We start from the raw sequence: 23,834 nt of genomic DNA on the forward strand, positions 1-23,834 counted from the left end.
AGACCAGACCAGAGCCTAGCCATCATCCATACTGTACCCCTACTGCAGTATCTCTGAGTGGTATGTATCTCTGAATTCTTCACTGTCTACTGGCTTCACTCTGAGCAGAGCAGACACTCACTGATGCTGCCCTGCTCCTCCTCTCTACATGGAGCCGTTGTAGCTGGAGTACCAGTCTCTTTAACTAACATTCCACTCCTTGCCAAAGAGACTGGCCATTCGGCAATCTTCAAATATGAACATATCATCATCATTAATGAGCTCGAAGAGATCAGATGATTTGATCCTGATTTTCTAACCCTCACAGCTATCCTCCAATCACAATGTTTAATGCAAATTAGACTGATAGGAAAACTTCATTCATACATTCGATTGGAAACATTGGGCTTTCGATGTAATTGTAAACATTGGGCGCTGGGAGAACAGAGGATTTACGTTTATTTCATGTTTACCACCAGCCAATGTGATCGCGTCACACCAGAGAAGCTCTCGCCATTCAAACTTCCCCAGCAGTTCATTGTGAACGCTGTAGCCTATTTCATATCCAGCAAGCAAGAGCAAGGCACTTATTTCCTCAAATATTTAGATATTATTTTGAGCAACACAAAAATATATATTTTCTATTTCTCAAAATAAGTGACCAAACTATTGTATATTGCTACTGCTGGAACATTGGGCTAGGCTACTGGTTCAAGAGCTATAAAAGGAATAGAGGATGGAAGAGGGTCCAGTGGAGATGCCAGCAGAGATACATGAATTGCGCAAGAAGGGAACAGTGAAGACGGATATGTAAATTTGAAATTATTCCATAGGCTGGGCTATTAATCCACCAATTTGAATTCTATATGGCATCAAATTTGCACGCACCTCATGTTCCAGAACGTTGTCATGGAAAATATTAATGTTGTTTCCAAATACCAATCTGCAACTGCGCTGTAAATCCGGCTGCATATTGAACGTTGAGATTGCCCAAAAGGCCAGTCTCTTTGACAAGGAGTGGAATGTTAGCTAGAGACTGGTACCCAGGCTAGAGCCGTTGTATACAGAGACTGAAATATCTCTGCTACTACCGCTCTCATCTCCATTAGGACATCTCCTCTGGGGGCTGTATAGGTTCAAAATGGACACATACATAAGCTACATTCAGATTTTTTTTCGGAGTAAAAAGCACAAACAAATGTTTTTTTGCGCTCATCTGATCCCGAGACAGAAATAGCCCATGTTAATTTTGTAAAATGAGAAATAGGGATCAACTGCATATAGAAAATACACCTCTTTGGCTTTGAAATCAAGGGCACAGACTTTAGTCAGAAGTAGTGCACTAGAAAGGGATCCTATGTGTAGATGAGAGGTCAACAGACCTAAAAAGGTCACAGGTCATCCATGGTAGGTGGAGGGCCCGTCCCCGTTCTGGATGTCTCTAGTAACCGGCCTCTCTCTCCGGTTCTGACCAGTCCCTAATCGCTTCAGCGGGTCCGATGTGCCAGGCCGCAGCCAGGGCTCCGTGGCAACCGTCTCCACAGACACACGCCTGTCCGGGTGGTATGGGGTGGACCGCAGCGAGAGGTGGTCCCCTTCATCGGCTGACAGCCCTCCTGGAGACCAGAGAGCCTTGTCATTCACACAGAAAGACACCTGATGGCCCAATCCTAAGATGAGATACCTAGATCTGCAATTATCATGTCATTTATTTTAGAAAGAAATCTACCAAAAAGCCTCTATTATGTTGCAGTGGTGAATGATTTGCAGTTCTTGGTGCGTTAAGGATGAGGACAACCTTGTCCTCTCTACCTCTATTCAGTTATATATAGAGCGCAGGAGGCTGCTGAGGGGAGGACACTCATAATAATAATAATAAATAGCTAGAATGGAGTGAATGAAATGGTATTAAACACATGGAAACCGTGTATTTGATGTGTTAAATACCATTGTATTCATTCCGTTCCAGCCATTACTATGAGCCTGCCCAATTAAGGTGCAACCGGCCGCCTGTGATCTATAGCCATGCCATCATGGAACGCTCTGCCACTAGATGTTACTGTATGACAGTGCCTCTCCTCTTTCTAAAGATCTAACTATACTGTACGAGTCAGTGTAGTACAGTACGAGTCAGTGTAGTACAGTACGAGTCATATAGTAGTTTTGTTGTCTCTTGGCGTCTTTCCAATATATACATATTTTTATTTGGGCTCCCGAGTGGCGCAGCGGTCTAAGGCACTGCATGTCAGTGCAAGAGGCATCACTGCAGTTCCTGGTTTGAATCCAGGCTGCATCACATCCGGCCGTGATTAGGAGTCCCATATGGCGGTGCACAATTGGCCCAGCGTCGTCCGGGTTTGGCCGGTGTAGGCCGTCAATGTAAATATGAATTTGTTCTTAACTGACTTGCCTTGTTAAATAAAGGTTAAATAATTATAATTTTTTTAAATGTAGAATTGAATGTCCTTGTCTAACTGTTCTGTACTTTGTGATGTAATAAAGTAAACCACAAAGACATGTGATGTCACAGAGGTCATATGTCACTCCCTGTCGCTCTCACCTGATCTCCAGTCGTGGTCGTTGAAGTCATCCAGTCTGCGGATGCGTCTCTGGTTGCGGTCCTTCACCCCCTCAATGTTCAGGCTGGCCACAGAGAATAGAGACTGGGCATCTGGTTGGCCCTCGTCATCCCTCTGACCACAACATAGAAACATCACAACATCTCTCAGTACAGCAGGTTACTAAAGATTACGGGTTACTAAAGACTACAGAGAGAATATGCACGTGTCCATGACACAAACTGTTCACATCCCTCTTGTTAGCGAAGAGAACATTTTGCAGGTCTTGTGTGTTCATGTGATATCTGAGTGACTCAACAAAAATTGATGGGCTAAAAAATGTTAGCTAACATGGGCTAGTTGATAAACTGGACATTTCTGCAATGACTGACATGAAGAGGAAAACTGAGCGAGTTGAAAGCCTGATTGTGTTCCTTCCCCCCAGAAAATGTTTGTTCATCTCCCCTTATCTTCTAATTCTAAAACCTAGAAAAGAGGGAAAGTTGTGTATCATCTTCACTAGAATCCTTTCCCCAATGCCTGTCTCAAATGGAGGACATGAATGGACTCATTAAAGAGCTGTTGAAGTGGCACTAATTATGCAATGAGGACTCTTCTGAAGCTACAGGCCTTTCTTTCACTCCTCTGGAATAGACTCTTACATCCTCAAAGTCTCTTCTCCTGGCAGGCCTCCTGCTCTCCCTCTCCTGGGCTGAGGGCTGTCTGGACCTCAGGTTAACCTGGGCTTGCGCTGGGGATGGGGACCCTGCGTCACCATTGGGGTAATCTGAGGACACGGCACAGTAACACATTTACAAACAAGCAAGGTTGGATGACTGAATTGCTATTAGTCCCATTAAAAGTGAACATGCTACAGCAGTGGTAAAAATATGAAGTGAGGGCAATATTGGGGGGTTAACACTAAAGCAGCTGCAGCACATTCCTTTCCTAACTTCCTCTCTCAGTCCGGTCTTGCAAAACCCACCCTGAAGCTGGCATAGGCTCTCTGCCCTCTCGCAGGACTGGCACCAGCTGTGTGGGTGACATTGGCTTCACATGTGCCATGTTGGCACTGACAGCTACCCAGATCGTGCCCAATGCCCCTCCCCTCAATTGGCTGTAGTGTATCGTGTGTGTGTTCATCCCATATCCACTTCAGTGTAATACTGTACCCCAATGTATCACTATTCATGTCTTTCCAGTAAGCACATCCTCAGGAGAATATTTGTTTGGTCACCGACAACACCAGGCCATACAACCTCTAAAAAAACAGGCTGTATGCCCAGCAGGCTCACCAATAAAAGCGCTCTCTGACTCCAATAAAGAGACTCTCTGGTGGTCTTGGCCTGGCTTCTCCCTCTGACAGGATAGACACAGAATAACAGCCAGTCAGACACCTATAAAAACCAGTCTGGACCAAGTCAGACATGAGTTTCCCCAGCCAGGAGCGGCCAGAGGAAGCTGGCTCAGATGTAACAAGAGAACAGTGAACTCACAGGATGATAACGAGGCTGTCGCTCCATATACGGCTCAAAGAAGTCTGTCAGGATGGGAGAGACACATTAAGAACAGTCTCTCTCTCTGTGTGTGTGTGTGTGTGTGTGTGTGAGACTGACCTGACTCTTCTCCTCTCCTCCTGATCCTGCGTTGTTGCTCCCTGAGCAGAGCCTGCTGCTGGATGTCCAGACTGTGTTCATCACTGGGCGGGTCGGGGTACACATGAAGCACCTCCTCACGAGATGCGCTGTCTATAACACACACACACAGCTTAGTCCCTGCCTTCAGGATTACCACCTCCTCACCATGACAGATGTCAGGCAGTGCAGCAGTGGTCATGTGTACGGATGCAGCACTAATGGTGGATGCAGATTAGCCTATTCACAGTGGATTTCCTCCCACACCAGCCAATCAGAGGGACTCTCTCTGGCCAGTGTCCACTATGATGAGAGGCTCTGTATTACAGTATAGGCTCAGCTGCGGCCAAGACTAAACTGATAGTCGACCTCTAGTGGAAAACATCCTTTGTCCTCAACCCCTCCATCAGTTTACACTGAGTGTAAAAAACATTAGGAACTTCAGGAGCTCTTTCCATGACAGACTGACCAGGTGGATCCAGGTGAAAGCTATGACCCCTTATTGATGTTACTTGTTAAATCCACTTCAATCAGTGTAGATGAAGGGGAGAAGACAGGTTAAAGAAGGATTTTTAAGCCTTGAGACAATTGAGACATGGATTCTGTATGTGTGCTATTCAGAGGGTGAATGGGCAAAACAAAATATTTAAGTGCCTTTGAATGGGGTATGGTAGTAGGTGCCAGGCGCACCGGTTTGAGTGTCAAGAACTGCAACACTGTTAGGTTTTCCACACTCAACAGTTTCCCATGTGTTTCAAGAATGGTCCACCCCCCAGCCAACAAGCATTGAAGTCAACACTGGCCAGCATGCCCTGACAAATCAAGGCTGTTCTGAAGGTAAAAGGGGGTGCAACTCAATAATACGAAGGTGTTCCTAATGTTTTGTACACTCGGTGTATACACTGAGGCAGTGCCACGGTGACTCAGCAGTCTAGACACTGAGCTGCAGATGGACTGTAAGGAACATAATTGCTGTGTCAAGACATGACAACCATACTTGAGCATGACTGTACCCCAATTTCTCCGCAAAGGGAGAGGAAGACATAGGTAGGCCTCTGGAGAGCTATAGTACTGGAGGCAAGAGACGTTCTGCTACCCCACACACAACAGCTATGTGTTTCCACACACTGGAGTAAACACACACTGGCGGACTTGCCATTAGGCAGAGGAAGCAATTGCCTCAAATCAAGGTGCCTCGTAAGCTGGGCATATTATTTTTTTTAAATATACAAATAAGAAGAAATCTACCATGCTCCACAAGGCATAATAAATAAATAATAAAAACAAATCCCCACCCAAATCGGTCTGTTTAAGTTAGAGATGTCTGTATTTTTGTCGACCTTCCGCATCTGAGGTGGAAGGTGGCCGAGCTACAGCGGTGTTTGTCAGACTAGGAGACATCCCAAAAATTCTCATGAAAACGTCTGTAGCGAACGCAATGGTGTTCTCCGTTTTGCTCTCCGTCCCCCACAAGTGCCACGGGACTCGTCTGAAGGTACCGGGCTGAAAATTGAATCTATGTGAATAGGGCATTTCCATGTAAAAAGGTATATGGGCAATTCCACAGCAAAAACAATTACAATTTTCCGGCGCTTTCTTATGTCTATCAGATATAGGACAGACACTTCAAAACATAATTCGTTTTGATATCATTTTTGACTGTTATTCAATGCGTTTCTATGGGCTAACAGCAATAAGGCCAAAGCCAGTGTTACATCAAATAATTTTTATACCACAGGGGTCCTAAAATTCAAAATAAAACAGCAAAATGATCCTTGGTATGACCATCTTAAAACAATTCCATATGTTAGCTTAATAGAAACCTAGCCCCAGGCCCTTAGACTCTAGGAGGATACAATACGCATTTCTTTAGTAAAAAGACACAGGATACAGTAAGTGCTGCTGATAATATTACCATTGTCGTCAAGGCAGAGGACATGTATGTGTAGCCCATGTATCTGATGCTGCCTGGCTAAAAAGATTATGGTATGTCATACTATTTTGTGCCAGACAGAATCAGATACATGGGCTACATATAGTAAAACAGCGGGGCACTGTTTCGCTCGATAGGATGCTTTCTCTGGTGAGATAGTTTCAGCCACTTGCGAATTGAAGCAAAATTGGCAGGTGCACAGTGCACTGTTCGGATGCTGGAATGATTTGGGATGAACGTACAAAGGTAACCTACATTTTGAATTGATTTCTTTGACAATCAGATGAAAACATCATGACTGGTTGTTTTCATGGCACATTAAAAGGTAATACACTTGTACAGTTAAATGACATGTCTTTACTACAAATCCCATAAATCAAATCTGAGGAGGGATGGGGGACTCAGACTGGCCTCTACCCCCGGCCTCCAAATCACAAAATCTGCCCCTGTATACATAACAAAGGCATACAATGTTGTCATCACCCTGTAATGTACAGGCACACTAATGTACAGACCCAGAATTTTGGCCAACCAATCACAGCGCTTCAATGGATTGCAACTGTCGTCCTCGGACAAGCTCATGTTTGAAACACATGAAAGCCATTGAGGGCATTACAAAAACGGAGAATGGTCATCCAAAAACAAATTGTTTAAATGGCTAAATAATATAACAGTGCACCAGTGGTACTTGCTACTGTGATTCCTGAAACGCAGAGCCTGTTGGTGTATTTTTAGAATCTGAAACTATATTTTTGTTACATTTTTTTGCTAGCTCAGCTGGTTTGCTAGCTAGTTATCAGTCTTATTGACCACCCAACATTGCTAAAACTAGCTAGGTAGCTAGCAAGTTAATATAACTTGTTTTTTCTAAATGTAAGCTAGCTAGCTAAGTTAGCCATGTTATGAATACAACCCTCATCTGCTGTCGACATCAGGATATGATTTGTAAAAGCAGTAATTAGCTCCAAAAGTGGTTAGTAACTTTGGCTTCATGCCAACAGTGCTTTCAGAACCTTCCAGTGGCTAGCCACACTACAACCTTCCTTTGACCAGGTTCCCCTGAAGCGATTGTAATGACAGTCCACCACAACATACCAGAAAACCTCCTGATTAGCAAGGGGTAGGTAGTCTGTGTTCAATTTCATTGTGTATTAAAAACAATTTGAGATCATTGTGAGTGGATTTCACCAGTGGTTAGATGGGGGAATTGGGCATCCGGCGGGAAGGTTGTCTGAGGTTGCAACAGTAACTGAGTGGGGCGGAGGGGGAGGGGGTCAATTGTTGTGGGGAAGGGTCAATTGTTGTTGTACACATAGATAGGGCTTGGGCTTGTCTAGCACCAACTTGTCCTTTTTCTAACATGCACATTTGTGAATGTTTGTGTGTCTATGTGTTCTCTGGACCCCCAAATAAACTCAGCACTGGGAATCCATTCAAAGGCAATATCCTTTGCCCTGTGTTCTCTCCCTCTGTGTTTATGCTTCCAAACTGTCCGTTACTGATGGATGGCTTTTAAGATGAGTCAACCCATGACCTCATGAGAGTAATGCCATAGCGTGGCGGAGAGGAGACGGAAAGGAGACTTGATGAGGGCTGCACATCCGGCCAAGCTAAACAGAATAGTTGAGCCATGATGCCAGGGTAGTTCAGTATGGTGTGGGTTTCATTTAGCTCCATCAACAGCCTACGGCATCATAGCAGAAGGATTCCTGACCATAAACAACAGGATTTCACAATGACAGTCACCTTGGCAACTAGAGAACACAGAATCCCTCAACAACAACAAAACATCTTAAATTACATTTACAGAGCAGATGGGCAGCAGCAGGAATGAACTAAGCCTTGGCAATGGATCATAGAGTTTATCGTATAGAAAAATTGGGTATAGGCTTGTAATTGCATGGGATGTACAGTGCATTCGGAAAGTATTCAGACCCCTTGACCTTTTCCACATTTTGTTATGTTGCAGCCTTATTCTAAAATTGATTAAATATGGTTTTCCCTCATCAATCTACACACGATACCCCATAATGACAAAGCAAAAACAGGTTAATACATTTTTGCAAATGTATTTAAAAAAAAATAAATTAAAAAAAAGGGGAAATCACATTTACATAAGTATTCAGACCATTTACTCAGTACTTTGTTGAAGCACCTTTGACAGCGATTACAGCCTCGAGTCTTCTTGGGTATGACACTACAAGCTTGGCACACCTGTATTTGGGGAGTTTCTCCCATTCTTCTCTGCAGATCCTCTCAAGCTCTGTCAGGTTGGATGGGGAGCGTCACTGCACAGCTATTTTCAGGTCTCTTCAGGGATGTTCGATCAGGTTCAAGTCCGGGCTCTGGCTGAACCACTCAAGGACATTCAGAGACTTGTCCTGAACCCACTTCTGCGTTGTATTGTCTGTGTGCTTAGGGTTGTTGTCCTGTTGGAAGGTGAACCTTCGCCCCAGTCTGAGGTGCTGAACACTCTGGAGAAGATATTCATCAAGGATCTCTCTGTACGTTGCTCCGTTCATCTTTCCCTCGATCCTGGACTAGCTTGCCAGTCCCTGCCGCTGAAAAACATCCCCACAGCATGATGCTGCTGCCACCACCGTGCTTCACCGTAGGGATGGTGCCAGGTTTCCTCCAGATCTGACGCTTGGCATTCAGGCCAAAAGTTCAATCTTGTTTTCATCAGACCAGAAAATCTTGTTTCTCATGGTCTGAGTCCTTTAAGTGCCTTTTGGCAAACTCCAAGCGGGCTGTCATGTGCCTTTTACTAAGGAGTGGCTTCTGTCTGGCCACTCTACCATAAAGGCCTGATAGGTGGAGTGCTGCAGAAAAGGTTGACCTTCTGGAAAGTTCTCGCATCTCCACAAAGGAACTATGGAGCTTTGTCACAGTGACCATCAGGTTCTTGGTCACCTCCTTGACCAAGGCCCTTCTCCCGATTGCTCAGTTTGGCCGGGCGGCCAGCTCTAAGAAGAGAGAGTCTTGGTGGTTCCAAACTTCTTCCATTTAAGAATGATGGAGGACACTGTGTTCTTGGGGACCTTCAATACAGCATAAATGTTTTAGTACCCTTCCCCAGATCTGTGCCTCGACACAATCCTGTCTCGGAGCTCTACGAACAATTCATTTGACCTCATGGTACCAGTCAAAAGTTTGAACACACCTACTCATTCCAGGGTTTTTCTTTATTTTAACTATTTTCCACATTGTAGAATAATAGTGAAGACATCAAAACTATGAAATAACACATATGAAATCATGTAGTAACCCAAAAAGTGTTAAATAAATCTAAATATATTTCATATTATTTTAAGTAGCCACCCTTTGCTTTGATGACAGCTTTGCACACTCTTGGCATTCTCTCAACCAGCTTCACCTGGAATGCTTTTCCAACAGTCTTGAAGGAGTTCCCACATATGCTGAGCACTTGTTGGCTCCTTTTCCTTTACTCTGCAGTCCAACTCCTCCCAAACCATCTCAATTGGGGTAAGGTTGGGTGATTGTGGAGGCCAGGTCATCTGATGCAACAGTGAAAGGGTCTGAATACTTTCCGAATGCACTGTATGCTGTCAATTAACCTCTATATTTGATCTGGGGAGGGCATCAATAAGAGAATGAGAAGTGAGAGGGAGAAGACGCATGTCCAGTTATAGTATAAAGAGTGCGTCATTGACTTACCTCTGTATTTGAGCTGGTTGAACTCCCTGATGTTCTGCATGTTGACATGGGCAGCTGCAGCAGCCGTTCCAGAGTTGGGTCTTCTGGACGACCCCTGGGCTCTGATGAGTGCCATCTCAAACACGTCCCCATGGGGGCGCCCTCTGCGCCTGGCCACAACACAGAATGGAACATCAACACGCCACAGTCACCCCTATAAAATATGCATGTTTTGTTTGCAACCATACACCGACAAGCGTACAGCTTACAGAACAAACAAGTACCTGGTAAATCAGTTTTGTTTTATTAAAAACATGGATTACAGTGTATTGTTCCAGGGAGGAGTCAGAATAAAGCTATAGCACCTGGGCCTGTGGATGTTCGACACATTCAAGTGTTTCTTTCAGACCCGAAGCAGGCATGATGGGGTATTCAGCATAGGCTGCTTATACAACCTGAGAAAAGCCTTCTAACTGGCAGAGGCTCAAAGATGTATTCTCCAGTGCTTTTAAGGTGCACTAGTGTTTGAATACATGCAGTACTTTGAAGAGCCATGCGTGACCAGAGCAAAGTTCTGTTATTGAAGCCAATGGTATTCACCATTCATGAAACGTTTGTTCCTCCTGAACATACCCTGGGCAATAAGGGCAAGACTGTTCAAGGTAAATGGTTTAGATTTGTCAACGTTGTGACCTACTGTGGCCCTGGTGTTACTGTAAGGGGTGTGTCTATCCTGCCTACCTGTTGGAGATGGGTGTGTCTGTCCTGCCTACCTGGTGTAAAGGGGTGTATCTGTCTCCTCTCTGTCACTCTGCAGCAGCTGCCCCTCCAGCCGTCTCTGTTCGCTCCGCAGCTGCCTCCGCAGCGTGGACAACTCACTGATCACACCCTGCTGCTGGTCCTCTGGCAGGGAGAGGGACAGGTAGAGACAGACAGGTAGAGAAGATAACATTGAAGTCAGGTCTTTTCTCCAGTATTTCTTTGAGTGGTCTATCTCAGTGCTAAGGCAAAAACCAAAATGTGCACCCAGGGGGGGCCCCAAGACCGAGTTTGGGGAACCCTGCTCTATCTAACCTGTGGCTCGGAGCTGGTTTCTCCTGGCAGGTACAGGTGGAGAGTGTGGTGCTGACATAGAACGCTCCTGGGGACACAAGGAACAAGGAGAGTGAGTGTGTATGTGTGTGTGTCTCTGCAGGGGTTAGGATTAAGGTTAGGGTTGGGGTTGAGCCAGGGTGTGGACATGAAGCTAGGGTTAGAGTGACTAAGTTACTTACAGACAGGGCCCTAGAGGAGAGCTGGCTGACAGCAGAGGGAGGTCTGGGAGAGAGGTGCTGCTTCCCCAGTCTCTTCTGCAGGGCTGGGATAGGTGGGGACGGATCCCTCTGACTCTGCATAAAGGTCATGGCACAACTCCCATTCAGACGGCTCAGTAAAACACCAAGTAGTTTCTACAGTATCCAGCATCTTCTGAACATGTTACACACCTCTTCCTTTCGCGCCTGTCTTTCCCTCTCAACCTGCTGTCTCAGGGTCTTGCTCTCACGTTCTTCCTCCTCCCTGCTCTTCCTGTCCGCCTCCTTACGGCGCTCCTCAGCCTGGCGGATCAGCTCTTCATTCTTGGCACTTTGCTAAAGCAGGGGAAAATACACAATCCAGTTTCAATACTTGCATCCTTCAACCAATGTGTGTTCATGTATCGAATCGAAAATGATAACCTCCTCCTCACCTCGATCTCCTTCCGTTTCCTCCTCTGCTGCTCCTCCTCAAACTCCTGCTGGATAAGAACCCTCTGCTCTGCCAGCCTCTTTTCCTCCCTCTCCTCCTCCATCCTTTCACGGTCCCTCTCCTTCGCTTCCTTACTCCTTTTCTCCTCGATCTGTCCATCACAAAACAAACAGCACTGTTCATCACTCTGACCGTGGTCTGTGAGCACAGCCTGGACGGGCTCTTTTGAACATCTATCAAAAACCTTTGTGGTTCTTGTTTGATCCATAGTATCCACAGATCAATAGCATGGTTCCATTATTACTCCCGTGGAGCCAGTGGAGGTGTTCTCCCTGGGTGTAGGCTGAGGGCTGTAGGGCCAGGTACCTGCTGCTTCAGGTAGTCTTTGTATATGTCCTGCTCCTGGAGCTGCTGTGGAGTAGGCTGATCACTGAACACGTTGCTCCGCGCGAACTGGGACGTCTGGGCAAAGGAGAAACCTGCAGGGACGGATGGAGAGGGGTGACTCATCAATTCACACACACATACATACAAAAGACCAGGACAGTGAAAACTGACATTTACAGAGTGTCTGTGAGAGTTGGGCTACCTGATATTCCCCTGGGGGTAAGTCCCCCTCCACCTCCAATCCTGCCTACAGAGCCCTGGGGCCATCTCCTGTCCCTGGACTCTGGGTTTACGTACACCTCCTTGTTGATCCTGTGCATTCTGCTCAGATCACCTGGAGGCATGGAGGCATCGTTATCAGCTACAAAGAGACTTCCAATGTAGTGGTGACTCACAGCTTACGCTACAGTGCCTCCTCGCACCAGGCCAATGCAATGACAACAGAGATGTTGACAGAGAAATAGCCCAGAGGTTTACATGCTGACCACACCGCCGGCGTCGCGTACATTGCGAAATAAATGTACACATACATGTTATTCAATCATTGCACCCACACTGCTTGCGCGTGTCAACGAACTTGGTTCTATTTGTGACGCTTGATGCGCTGCAAGTCCGGCCTCTCCCATCTCCTCATTGGTTTTTAGGAGCATATATCCACGTGGGTGATTAAAAGATGAACTGAGGTCCACAGTCCAGTTGGTGGTGGTAATGCACCTTAAAGTTGGTTGCCAACCACCATATAAAGTCCAAAGAAGAAGAAGCCTGAAGGAGGAGAGATTACTAGAAACAAACTCAGTTTACCGTTTTATCCTTGGATTAATTGTCGGAGTAGAGGACCTTGTGCATTTCAGGTAAAATAACAACCCAATGTTTATTTACCAGGACGAATTAGCTAGCAACAGCAAGCTAGCTATCTAAATTGCCATAAATGTTTAATGCTTTTTTACCCGTCCCCAAATTAATATAGTTGGTTCAGAGTTTGTTTGGATATTTCAACCTGCATATCCTGGTCGCATCTGGTGTGGGTTGACAAAATCAACACACGTGCGATGGAGCGGTGTGGTCAGCATGTTATACTGAATCAAGTGACTGAAAACTAAGGTTTCATACACAAATTCAGGGAAGTTATCATTTTGGTTTTTACAGTTACTACGTATATGAATAAACCTAAATCTAACGGTAAAGACAGAGCAACTAAAGAGGACTAACGACTATGATAAACTCAGCAAAAAAAGAAACAGCCTTTTTCAGGACCCTGTCTTTCAAAAGATAATTCGTAAAAATCCAAATAACTTCACAGATCTTCATTGTAAAGGGTTTAAACACTGTTTCCCATGCTTGCTCAATGAACCATAAACAATTAAGACACTAACAGCTTACAGACAGTAGGTAATTAAGGTCACAGTTATGAAAACTTAAACACTAAAGAGGCCTTTCTACTGACTCTGAAAAACACCAAAAGAAAGATGCCCAGGGTCCCTGCTCATCTGCGTGAACATGCTTTAGGCATGCTGCAAGGAGGCATGAGGACTGCAGATGTGGCCAGGGCAATAAATTGCAATGTCTGTACTGTGAGACGCCTAAGACAGCGCTACAGGGAGACAGGATGGACAGCTGATTGTCCTCGCAGTGGCAGACCACGTGTAACAACACCTGCACAGGATCGGAACATCCGAACATCACACCTGCGAGACAGGTACAGGATGGCAACAACAACTGCCCGAGTTACACCAGGAACGCACAATCCCTCCATCAGTGCTCAGACTGTCCACAATAGGCTGAGAGAGCCTGGACTGAGGGCTTGTAGGCCTGTTGTAAGGCAGGTCCTCACCAGATATCACCGGCAACAATGTCGCCTATGGGCACAAACCCACCGTCGCTGGACCAGACAGGACTGGCAAAAAGTGCTCTTCACTGACAAGTCGCAGTTTTGTCTCGCCAGGGGTGATGGTCGGCACAGCCAGAAGAGGACTGGCCACCCCTCATAGCCTGGTTCCGCTCTAGGTTTCTTCCTAGGTTTTGGCCTTTCTAGGGAGTTTTTCCTAGCCACCGTGCGTCTACATTTGCATTGCTTGCTGTTTGGGGTTTTAGGCTGGGTTTCTGTACAGCACTTTGAGATATCAGGTGAGGTAAGAAGGGCTATATAAATACATTTGTTTTGATTTGATTCCCCCCAGAAATGTCTGGGAACTTGCAGGTGCCTTGGTGGAAGAGTGGAGTAACATCTCACAGCAAGAACTGGCAAATCTGGTGCAGTCCATGAGGAGGAGATGCACTGCAGTACTTAATGCAGCTGGTGGCCACATCAGATACTGACTGTTACTTTTGATTTTGACCCGCCCTTTGTTCAGGGACACATTATTCAATTTCTGTTAGTCACATGTCTGTGGAACTTGTTCAGTTTATGTCTCAGTTGTTGAATCTTGTTATGTTCATCCAAATTTTTACACATGTCAAGTTTGCTGAAAATAAACGCAGTTAACAGTGAGAGGACGTTTATTTTTTTGCTGAGTATATATAAAATCAAAAAGGTGACGTACTGATGAGATTTCCCCTGTCGTCTTTGAGCGGGGCCCCTCCTCCCCCCTTCCCCCAGGGATCATAGGCCTTCATCTCCGCCTCGATCTTGGCATCATAGCGATCCCTTTTCTCCCTCTCCTGTCTTTTTCGCTCCTCTCTTTCCTGGATCTGTGGCCAGAGGGGGGAAGATGCCATCAAGTACTGGTCATTAAATTTCATTTAAAAAAACATCTGAGTTAATTTGAGAGATAAGAAAAAGTCAATCTATTCAAACTGAGCTCTACAGTATGTTGGAAATGAAAGGTGTTCCCCTTTTCTACTGCCCTTGTGATATTCCTGCTGTATTCCCTTTACCTTGGAAAAGTGCTGACTCCACTCTCGCCTGATCTCTTCCTGTCAAAATATTGCAGTGTGTCACTAATCTGAATCATTGGTTTCCTGTTCCTCTGGCATCAGCAGAGGGAAACACAACCATCTGACACTGCTAGCTAGCAGAGTTAACATCTCACTAAGCCACCCTCCACCTTTACTCTCACAGGGTCATGTTCAGTAGCGCACAACACAGCAAAACATTGATATTTTCCCAAATATGCAGTTATTGCTCCAGATAATAATGCTGTGATGACGGGGGGGGGGGGGGGGGGGGGGGGGGGGGGTATAGTAGAGAGAGGGAGTCAGTAAGGTGAGGTAAGGACAAGAGGACAGACTTTTCTCTCAGTCTTATCACAATAATGAGAGTATGGCCATCACACCCCTCCATCACACTTACCCCGCCTCCATACCACAGCTGGGGAGAAATTGAAGCCCAGACACAGCCCTTAGCTATGGTATATTGCCAATATAACCACAAACCCCAGAGGTGTCTTATTGCTATTATAAACTGGTTACCAGCATAATTAGAGCAGTAAAAATAAATGTTTTGTCATACCCGTCACTTACGGTCTGATATACAACAGCTTTCAGCCAATCAGCAATCAGCGCTCGAACCACCCACTTTATAATGTATCACAATGTCCTGTGATATTGCTTATGTCAATGGGATTTTCCCTTGTTAAAACAAAGTTTAAATACATTTTTCAATGTGTAGCCTACCTGTTGTCTCAGTGCTTCCTGGTAGTTCAACACACTCTCCGTGGACTGCTTAGGCCTCTCTCCTATCGCTCCAACACCCAGCCCAGCTCCAGGGAGGGCCACAGCATGCTGATAGGCTCCTCTGGAGAAAGACATTCAAACATTATGGGTAACCATATCAACACAATACCCCCAGTTGTGAGAGACATATAGCCTACACACAGCTCTCAATGCTTGCTTAGGGTGCCCTCTTCTGTTTCTTTAAATAACTCAAACCTGAAGTTGTGTTACTTAGCAATGAGCTGTATGAAAACAAATTTGTGTAATTATGTGTGAGTGGGTGACTTGTGTGCAGGTCTCCAGACAATGTGGAACGGTATGGAAGTCCTGTACTATGGACACCCACCGGGCCCCTTGATGTCCAGGTGGAGGAATCATTCCTGGAGGCAGATTTGGGAAGACCATGGGCTGCCCTCCACCTCCTTGAGGTCCATCTAAAGGGAAAGAAAGATAGGACAATGCTATATCAGTTGGATATCACACACACACACACACACCGAAAAGTGTCCAAAACATTGTCAGATCTTTACTGAATTAACGAAGGCAGCTACAACGGGTGTTCTCGAGTTATGTTAGTAGATTGCCATGTTTTGGCACAGAGCTGCAGCACTCACGTCTTTGCCCGGCACACACACACACACACACACACACACACACACACACACACACACACACACACACACACACACACACACACACACACACACACACACACACACACACACACCCCTGGATCAGAGGAGGCTGGTGAGGGGAGGACGGCTTATAATAATGAATGGAATGGTACCAAGTACATGGAAAACAGGTGTTTGTGTTTGAGACCATTCCATTCATTCCGTTCCAGCCTTACTATGAACCTGTCCTCCCCATTTAAAGTACAACCAGCCACCACTGCCCTGGATGGATACCTTCCCATTTGATAAAGTATAGTGAGTATTGGCTATTGAACAATAGGAGGCATTTCTCCAGAAGTGGAGCATAAAGGATGCAGTTGCTCACATACATCTGGACTGGGAGACTGTGGAACTCATTTCCAATAAGCTGTCTGTCCATGAGCCGTATAAATCATGAGTGGGTCATATGAGCGTTATGGGAAACCGTGCCAAGCCCTGTTGGCCCATGATCTGGTGACATAGTGGCTTCATAATAAAATGGTAATGACCCTCCATGGAGAGCCCCGGGGGGTTTATTTAAGGCTTGGTGGATTACTCACCGCCAACAATGGAGTCACCATATATTACCAAGAGAATTCAATGACAGTGAATCACAATTGTCTGCAATAAATCTGTCTAATTTTAAGGATAGCCAGATCCTAAACCTCTGTGCACGATATCACAAAATAAGAAGAGAGAAAAGGATTATGGTCACATCCTGTCACGAGGCCTCTTTCCCAAAACACAGAACAGTATATTTTGCCCAGTTGTTAACTGAGATACTAACAGTAGAGCAGATTTTTGTCCAGGGGATTCCTTGCTCCATAGTAGTAATAGGCCTCATCATACGGAGTCCTGTAGGCATCAGTTAGAGTGGGCGGCAATGGAGGAGGTAAGCTAGCAATTCTGGAAAAAGCAACACACACACAATTTTAGTATACACATTCAAAAAACACAACAACGACTGACCAAGTAAAGATCGACTTTTGTTACCCCGTCTTGTTTCACTGTACCTTGGGGTGACTATCTCTCCCAGGGTACTAGAGAGGCTGCTGTGGAAGTCTTCATTGAGAGGGGCGCCCCCAGGCACCCCCATGCCTGCCCCTGCTCCAGCCCCCATCTCTAACCGCGGTCCCCCTGCCCCTGTTAGTTTGCCCAGGATGTTAGTGTAGTCCATTGGAGGGGAGGGGAAGGCAACACGGGGCCTCCCAGGGGGACCTCTCTCCTCTGTGCCCGCCTCAGGCCTCTCCTGGCGGGGCCTGGGGCTAGAGTTGGTCCCCAGGGCGTCCAGGCCTACTCCGGGTCTATAGGGGATGTCACGTCTCCGGCCTTCATATTCGCGGTTCACCGCCCCAAACTGCATAATGCGGTCAGGCTGGGAGTACACGTGGAAAGAGACTATGTGACTCATGATGGTCAAAAATGATGGAACACTTTAATACATCAGAGTGAAAGTTTAGTCACCATCTATGGTAGAGTACAAAGTAATTCAGGGGCAGAAATATATGAATCGATTATCAGTGTAATTGATTCAGAGCGATGTGAAATGTGCTGATCATGCCATTGTTGTGAGAAGGGCTACTTTCCAAAAGACTTGACAAGCTATTCAGACTTGATGCAAAGTCTTTCCTGAAAACATAAAAACCCAAGTCAAAACAGTCACTGGAAATGAAAGAACAAACAAACATCTTGGTATGACATATTTGTTTCTCCAGAGCTTGAAATACATGATTTACATTCTGTCAAAATGTAAGAGTACACATCATTACAATATTGTTACCACCACAGCATATCTGTTAAGTCGTGACCTTACATTCTCTTTCATATGGTTAACCATACTTTCATAACCCAAATGTCATACATTATGCATTTCAAGGACAATACAGTATGCAATACATCCTCAAAATATTAACTAACCCTTTTACCTGTTTCTCTGGGTCAATCGCCCCAGTGGCAGCAACCCTCAGCTCAAGATCCTTCTCCCTAAAAAAAAATAATACAAAAATATTGAAACAATTTTTACACACTATCCACTGACATTCACAGTTTATAACCCAACATAGGGCCCTGGTCATATCTAACAACCAACTTGACCCATACTGGTGTGAAAGATTCTATGAAATCTCCCAGTGTTAACCTCACTTCTTTTTGTTCCTCTGCCCCTCAGCCATCTGTTCCAGCAGCTCCTGTCTGTAGCGGTCCTTCCGACTCTGTGTGGCCACATCCCCCTCCGTTTCCCCTGAGAAAAATCCCAACAAACAACAAATAGCCGTTCAACTTAACAAGCATGTGTTAGAGCAGGGATGGGTAAACTGTTTGGCTCCAGGGCCACATCGGGAGTTCAAAATTCAACCGAGGGCCGCACAGATTTCTTTTGGACCGATTTGTTTGTCAAAATCTATTTGTGGGTCAGACAAAAGGAAGCTATTTGACAATATAAAATATATAGGTCCATTATAATTTCTAAGTTTTAGATGTTCAAGTTTGGTCTGGAGTATTTTTCGGTACCCAAAAGAATCATTTTCACCCCCCCAGAAAAATGATCCAGCAGCCGTCGTTTTCCCACCCGTATTACAGCTAATGACGTTTCACATTTATGTTTGTTAAATTAACTTTAAATGTCCCAGACACACAGTACTGCTTTATAGAAAATAGAAAGTGTACATTACACATTCAACATAATACATACATTACCCATCATTCACATTACGCACTTCTCATATAGCCACATACATAACAAATCTAATGTTATTAGTTACAGCTACCGGTATATAGATATCGCCTACCTGTATCTAAAGATCAGACCTGAACACACACACAGCTAAACATGCATTAAATGAGTGGCTCCTACCGATCATGAGTCCGGTGAAAAACTCGGCCTTGTCCTTATGGGCTGCAGACCTGGATCTCTCGGCGGTCTTCATGGCCGCTGGCATCACAGCACTGGAGAACAGTTACACCGTTACATAGACAGACAGTAGCTAGGTAAACGTCTGCAGTTCAATTCACCCAATCAATGAACCACCTCATAAAATACATGACCTAGCCAATCAGTACTCCTCGCAGCCCCACCCAAGTCAACCCGCACCACCTCACACACTACCACAACAGATCCCAGTGTCTGACTGCAGTCTTCTCTTTACCCAGTGACCCAGACACTAAAGAGTAAAGACCCATCACAGTCAAATCAATGCAGCTCCCCTGATGGAATTGAAGTGAGTGTCTGCCTGAGGCTAAAACCCAAACCTCAATAGTAATGAGAGGGAATGCTCTCTTACACAGCTTATTGAACAGTGGTTGTATTTAGAAGCACAGAAATGGCATGAAAATCAAATGCAATGGAAGAACAAAATATTTTACACAGGAATGCAATAAATAAACAAGCCGGGGAGTCGGGACTAAAGATAAATCTTGTGCATTACAGTTCTGCTTCCTTTGTAGTCTTCCTCAACAATCAATACAGGAACAGATCGATAGAGAGGTTTTATACACGTAGTGGCCAACTCCGCTAAAGTGATTACCTTAGTGGCCATTTAATACATTTGCCCTCAATTTTAGTTCAGGAAACAGGCCCTGACTAATCTAATGAGTTTAATTCCAGTGGGTCACTCAGTACTTGGGTTTTGGTGTCACCGACTGGGACTTTCTGATCCGGTCTCTGAAGTCCTCTTCATGGACAACAGGCGGCTCCAACTCCCTCCTCTCCCGCAGAACTCTGCCATAGAAAGAAAATACTCTGTTAAAAGGCCCAGTTTTTATCTCAATATCAAATAATTTCTAGATAAAAATGAAATACCTTACAGTGATTCTTTTCAATTAAAATTGTCAAAAAGAAAGAAAAATTGTTTCTTAGCAAAGGTCAATTTCTCAAGGAAGAACTTTGCTAGGACTTTCTGGGAGTGGTTTGAGCGTGGAGGGGAAACCTGAAAACGTGCTGTTAATGGCAGAGAGGTTTGGAACCCTCTTTCTTATCGGCCTCTTAACTAATTTACCGCCTGGTGTTGCCACCAGGCAGGCCAAAACTCCATCCCACCAAAACAGGCTGAAATTCCAGGTGGTCTTTTCAAACCGCTAATACACTTACAGTATTATTCCAACCTCATATATATATATATATATAAAAATAAAAAACAGAAAAATCACGGTTTTGACTGCAGAGGGCCTTTAAACAAGCAGATTACAATGATCACTATATATTTACACAGAGTGTACAAAACATTTAGAACTCTTTCTTGAGATGTGCCCCCCCCAATGCTTCCTACCAACATTTGTGTCAAGTTGGCTGGATCTCTTTTGGGTGGTGGACCTTATTTGAGACACAAGGAAACGGTTGAGCGTGAAAAACCCAGCAGCATTACAGTTCTTGACACAAACCAATGCGCCTGGCATCTACTACCATACCCCATTCAAAGGCACTTTAATCTTTGGTCTATCCCATTCCCCCTCTGAATGGCACACATACACAATCCATGTCTCAATTGTCTCAAGGCTTAAAATCCTTGTTTAACCGGTCTCCTCCCCTTCATCTACACTGATTAAAGTGGATTTAACAAGTGACATCAATAAAGGATCATAGCTTTCACCTGGATTCACCTGGTCAGTCTGTCATGGAAAGAGCAGGTGTTCATAATGTTTTGTACACTCTGTGTATTTCTTTACAGCAGCAGGTAGTTTGCCGATAGAAAAACCCCATAGCTTATAGATGGGGTAGTGCTGGATCTGATCAACTCTCCTGTGAAGCACCTGTCAGGGCTGTGATTAACTATTCTCCTCTCTCTTCGCCCAGTGTACTCTGGCTCTCGGCTCCGTCTGGATCTCCCCCTCTCCAAGAACTCAAACTTCTCTTCTTCCTCCTCAGAGTTGTACTCATCCCTGCGCCTGCTTCTCCTCCTGGGCCTCCTTCTCTCCCAGCGCTCCAGGGACTCCTCTGGTCTGTGGAGCTCCCAGTGCCTCCGCCCTCGTGGGGCCTGACCCTCTGTCCCTGTCCCCCTGTCGGTTAGGGTGGCAGCGTCCCTCCTGGATGGGAGTCGCTCCCAAGGCTGGCCTCCATGGTTAAGCTGGGTGTTATGCTGGGCCTCTGGTATGGCTGGGGGAGAATAAAGTACAGTTGGACTCACAGTCTCCGGGGCCTGCACCTGTGAATCAGGAAAGAGATGTGTTAAATGATCAAAATGGCAACATGCTGTAGGATCTTAGTCAAATGTAGCCAATAAACAGGAGATTCAAACGTAAACTTATTAAAAACACATTGAATAGGTAGAGATATTATCACAAAAAAACCCTACATCTTATTCAAGGTATGCATAATCTAATGTTACCTGAGAGGCATTTGTAAGTGGTCTCCTTATTTTCCCTGACCGTCCTTTAAGGAAGAGGTTGTATTCCTTGTTTCTTTCATCTCTTAATTTGTCCTGGAGGAAGACAACACAAACGTGCCCATCTTGAAATCACAAGCCATTCAGTTGTTAAAAAAAAAAAAAAAAAAATCCATTGAAGAGTATTTTATTTTGCTTTATTTTATCAGGTAAACATAAGGCTAAGTTAGCTACAGCATACACAAGTGTCAACTAAAGTAGTTGCTGTGGGACACCAAATCTTATCTTGCACAATCAACATTGGGAAGCAAATGTAAACCACTGTACTATATCACTCCTTAAGTCATTCTAAGGTAAAAGGGCCTCTCGGTGCAATGAAAGAGGGCTTGGTCGGTATGTTAGCCTGGCCATGGTGACCGAGCATTCTGTTTACTCCCACACACACACACACACACACACACACACACACACACACAGTAAATGGCTACCTTGGCAAATCTCCTCTCACCAATGGGTAAGGAGAGGCCTTGAGCCTGTGGGCCAGGTTCACCAGCATGCAGATCCTTTTTCTAGAGTTAGAGATTGGAAGGGTCAGTGTGACACGGGGAATAACAAAAAGGGGAGCAACAATCTGTTTTAATAGACACTGTCCTGTAACGATGGATCCAACCCAAACTCTGTGCATCAAAGGAAATTCAATTTTAAAAGGCTACTTTCAATAACACCTCAGCTGATGTGGACAGTTAGAGAAGGGGATTCCCTACCTTTCTTCCCTCGCCAGTAAATTCCTGCAAGTTTTTGTGAGAACTAAGAAAATGCAGTTCGAAACTTACGGCTATTTTTGTTATACCCATCATGGTACCTTAGTAAGGAACAGTATAATAGATTGCGTTCTAAACATAACTACAGCAAACCTGAGCCACATATCGTCTGTAGTCCAAACGAAGCTCTTGCTGGAGTTTTTGCTTCTTCTGCTCATATTCTGCTCCCAACTGCAAACTTAATCCTGAGCTCTCCTCTGGGGGAAAAAACCCCGTCAGACTTTAATCATTAGCAAGTGCTGCATATCACTAGCAATTCCACAGACACACAACAAACCACACCTTGCCCCATGACAATTCAATTCAAATCAAACTTTATTTGTCACATTCATAATGGATGGTGGTGGTCATAGAACCATAGGCTACACTGTACCTCTGCCAGGGTTTGGAAGTCCTCTTTGAGTTGATGCCCAGTCAAATGGAGCAGCGTTCTCCTTTACAGAGTTTACATTGTCTGACTTTGTCTGTTGCAGTGACAAAATAAAGATATTATTGGCCATTTACTTCAATCATTTATGTAATCAAATCATTTACAACATTTGAGGAAAGCTTTTAACATGAAACTAACATTTGGCCAAACATTTGGAGTTTGCAGCCATTACTCATTATTACATTGGCACAATTACACACCTTGACTGTCATGTAAGGTGGTTCCTCCTCTTCCAAACATGCCCTCTCTTTAGCCACTTTGGCTATCTGTTCCTCCAAAAAACGATCTAGGTTATGCATTTCTGCATAAAATACAAATACATGCTGGTTGTCAATCAACAATATATTGTTCAAATATAACCTTTGAATAAACAGTCAAATCTGAACCGTTTGTTTGATGCTCGAAATGAGGAAAAAGCTGGGCTAGAGCATCCATATTCCCGTTGTTAGGCAACCACGATACACAAAGCTAAATGGCTAGCTAACTTTAATTACAGTCCTTGCGAATGTTAGAAACTTGTCCCAAAACGATTTTTTTCTTCTTCTTCATGCAACACGTTAAGGGAAATATTAACCCAAACCAACATGGTATCTTACCGCATGAACAATCTTCGTGACAAACAATGAATGATGAAGTGCGCTATCTGAATGAATGACCATCAAGTGGTGCTGCTAGTTCAGCACGGTCGCGAGACTTCGCACTGCCACAAGAACTTCAATACGTTTTTTTATCAGGTTGTTTTTAAGATTCAAAAATTGTGCTTCACAACTCTAACAACACTAACAAATTGACATTATTTGGCTTTCAAATCTAAATGAAATGTACTAATTACTTTGTTTCTAAAGAAGAAATCAGTAAAAAGCGTCTGCATTTCAAACATTCCCCAGAAGATGTCAGTATTTCGATTTGTATCACGTCGTCTGCTGGGTTGTTTGGACTAAACCATCACGTCAATGGGTGTTTTTTTGAGCTGTTGGTGAATAAAATCATGAGTTTATTTCTTAAATGTCATGCATTTCTGGGTTAATATGATCGTTTTCTATGTAGCTATAGTCATGAATTGAACAAAAATAATACGTTCACCTAATATT

At 44.6% G+C, this 23,834-nt stretch overlaps 1 protein-coding gene across 1 annotated transcript; it reads right to left on the reverse strand.

The window, feature by feature from the left end:
• Positions 1-1,377: 1,377 nt before the first annotated feature.
• Positions 1,378-23,483, reverse strand: cspp1a (centrosome and spindle pole associated protein 1a). The gene is made up of 31 exons (XM_029690966.1): positions 23,340-23,483; positions 22,944-23,044; positions 22,687-22,777; positions 22,407-22,510; positions 21,981-22,061; positions 21,496-21,588; positions 20,921-21,312; positions 19,794-19,892; positions 19,029-19,120; positions 18,320-18,416; positions 18,103-18,160; positions 17,191-17,552; positions 16,965-17,083; positions 15,871-15,958; positions 15,486-15,606; positions 14,748-14,786; positions 14,414-14,561; positions 12,076-12,207; positions 11,853-11,965; positions 11,488-11,637; positions 11,246-11,389; positions 11,036-11,149; positions 10,836-10,902; positions 10,535-10,664; positions 9,783-9,931; positions 4,154-4,285; positions 4,034-4,077; positions 3,833-3,896; positions 3,200-3,324; positions 2,540-2,672; positions 1,378-1,595 (listed from the first exon to the last, which is right to left on the reverse strand). The coding sequence occupies exons 2-31, from the start codon at positions 23,040-23,042 to the stop codon at positions 1,378-1,380; spliced, it is 3,798 nt and encodes a 1,265-aa protein (XP_029546826.1). The 5' UTR covers positions 23,043-23,044; positions 23,340-23,483.
• Positions 23,484-23,834: the final 351 nt, after the last annotated feature.

This window comes from Salmo trutta, chromosome 2 (genome assembly GCF_901001165.1).
Source record: "Salmo trutta chromosome 2, fSalTru1.1, whole genome shotgun sequence".
NCBI classification, from domain to species: Eukaryota; Metazoa; Chordata; class Actinopteri; order Salmoniformes; family Salmonidae; genus Salmo; species Salmo trutta.

Coding starts and splice junctions, on each gene's coding strand:
- cspp1a (XM_029690966.1), bottom strand. CDS start 23,042: ATGCATAACCTAGATCGTTTTTTGGAGGAACAGATAGCCAAAGTGGCT. Junction 11,966..12,075: donor TACCCCCAGGGGAATATCAG/GTAGCCCAACTC, acceptor CCGTCCCTGCAG/GTTTCTCCTTTGCCCAGACG. Junction 11,638..11,852: donor AAGACTACCTGAAGCAGCAG/GTACCTGGCCCT, acceptor TGTGATGGACAG/ATCGAGGAGAAAAGGAGTAA.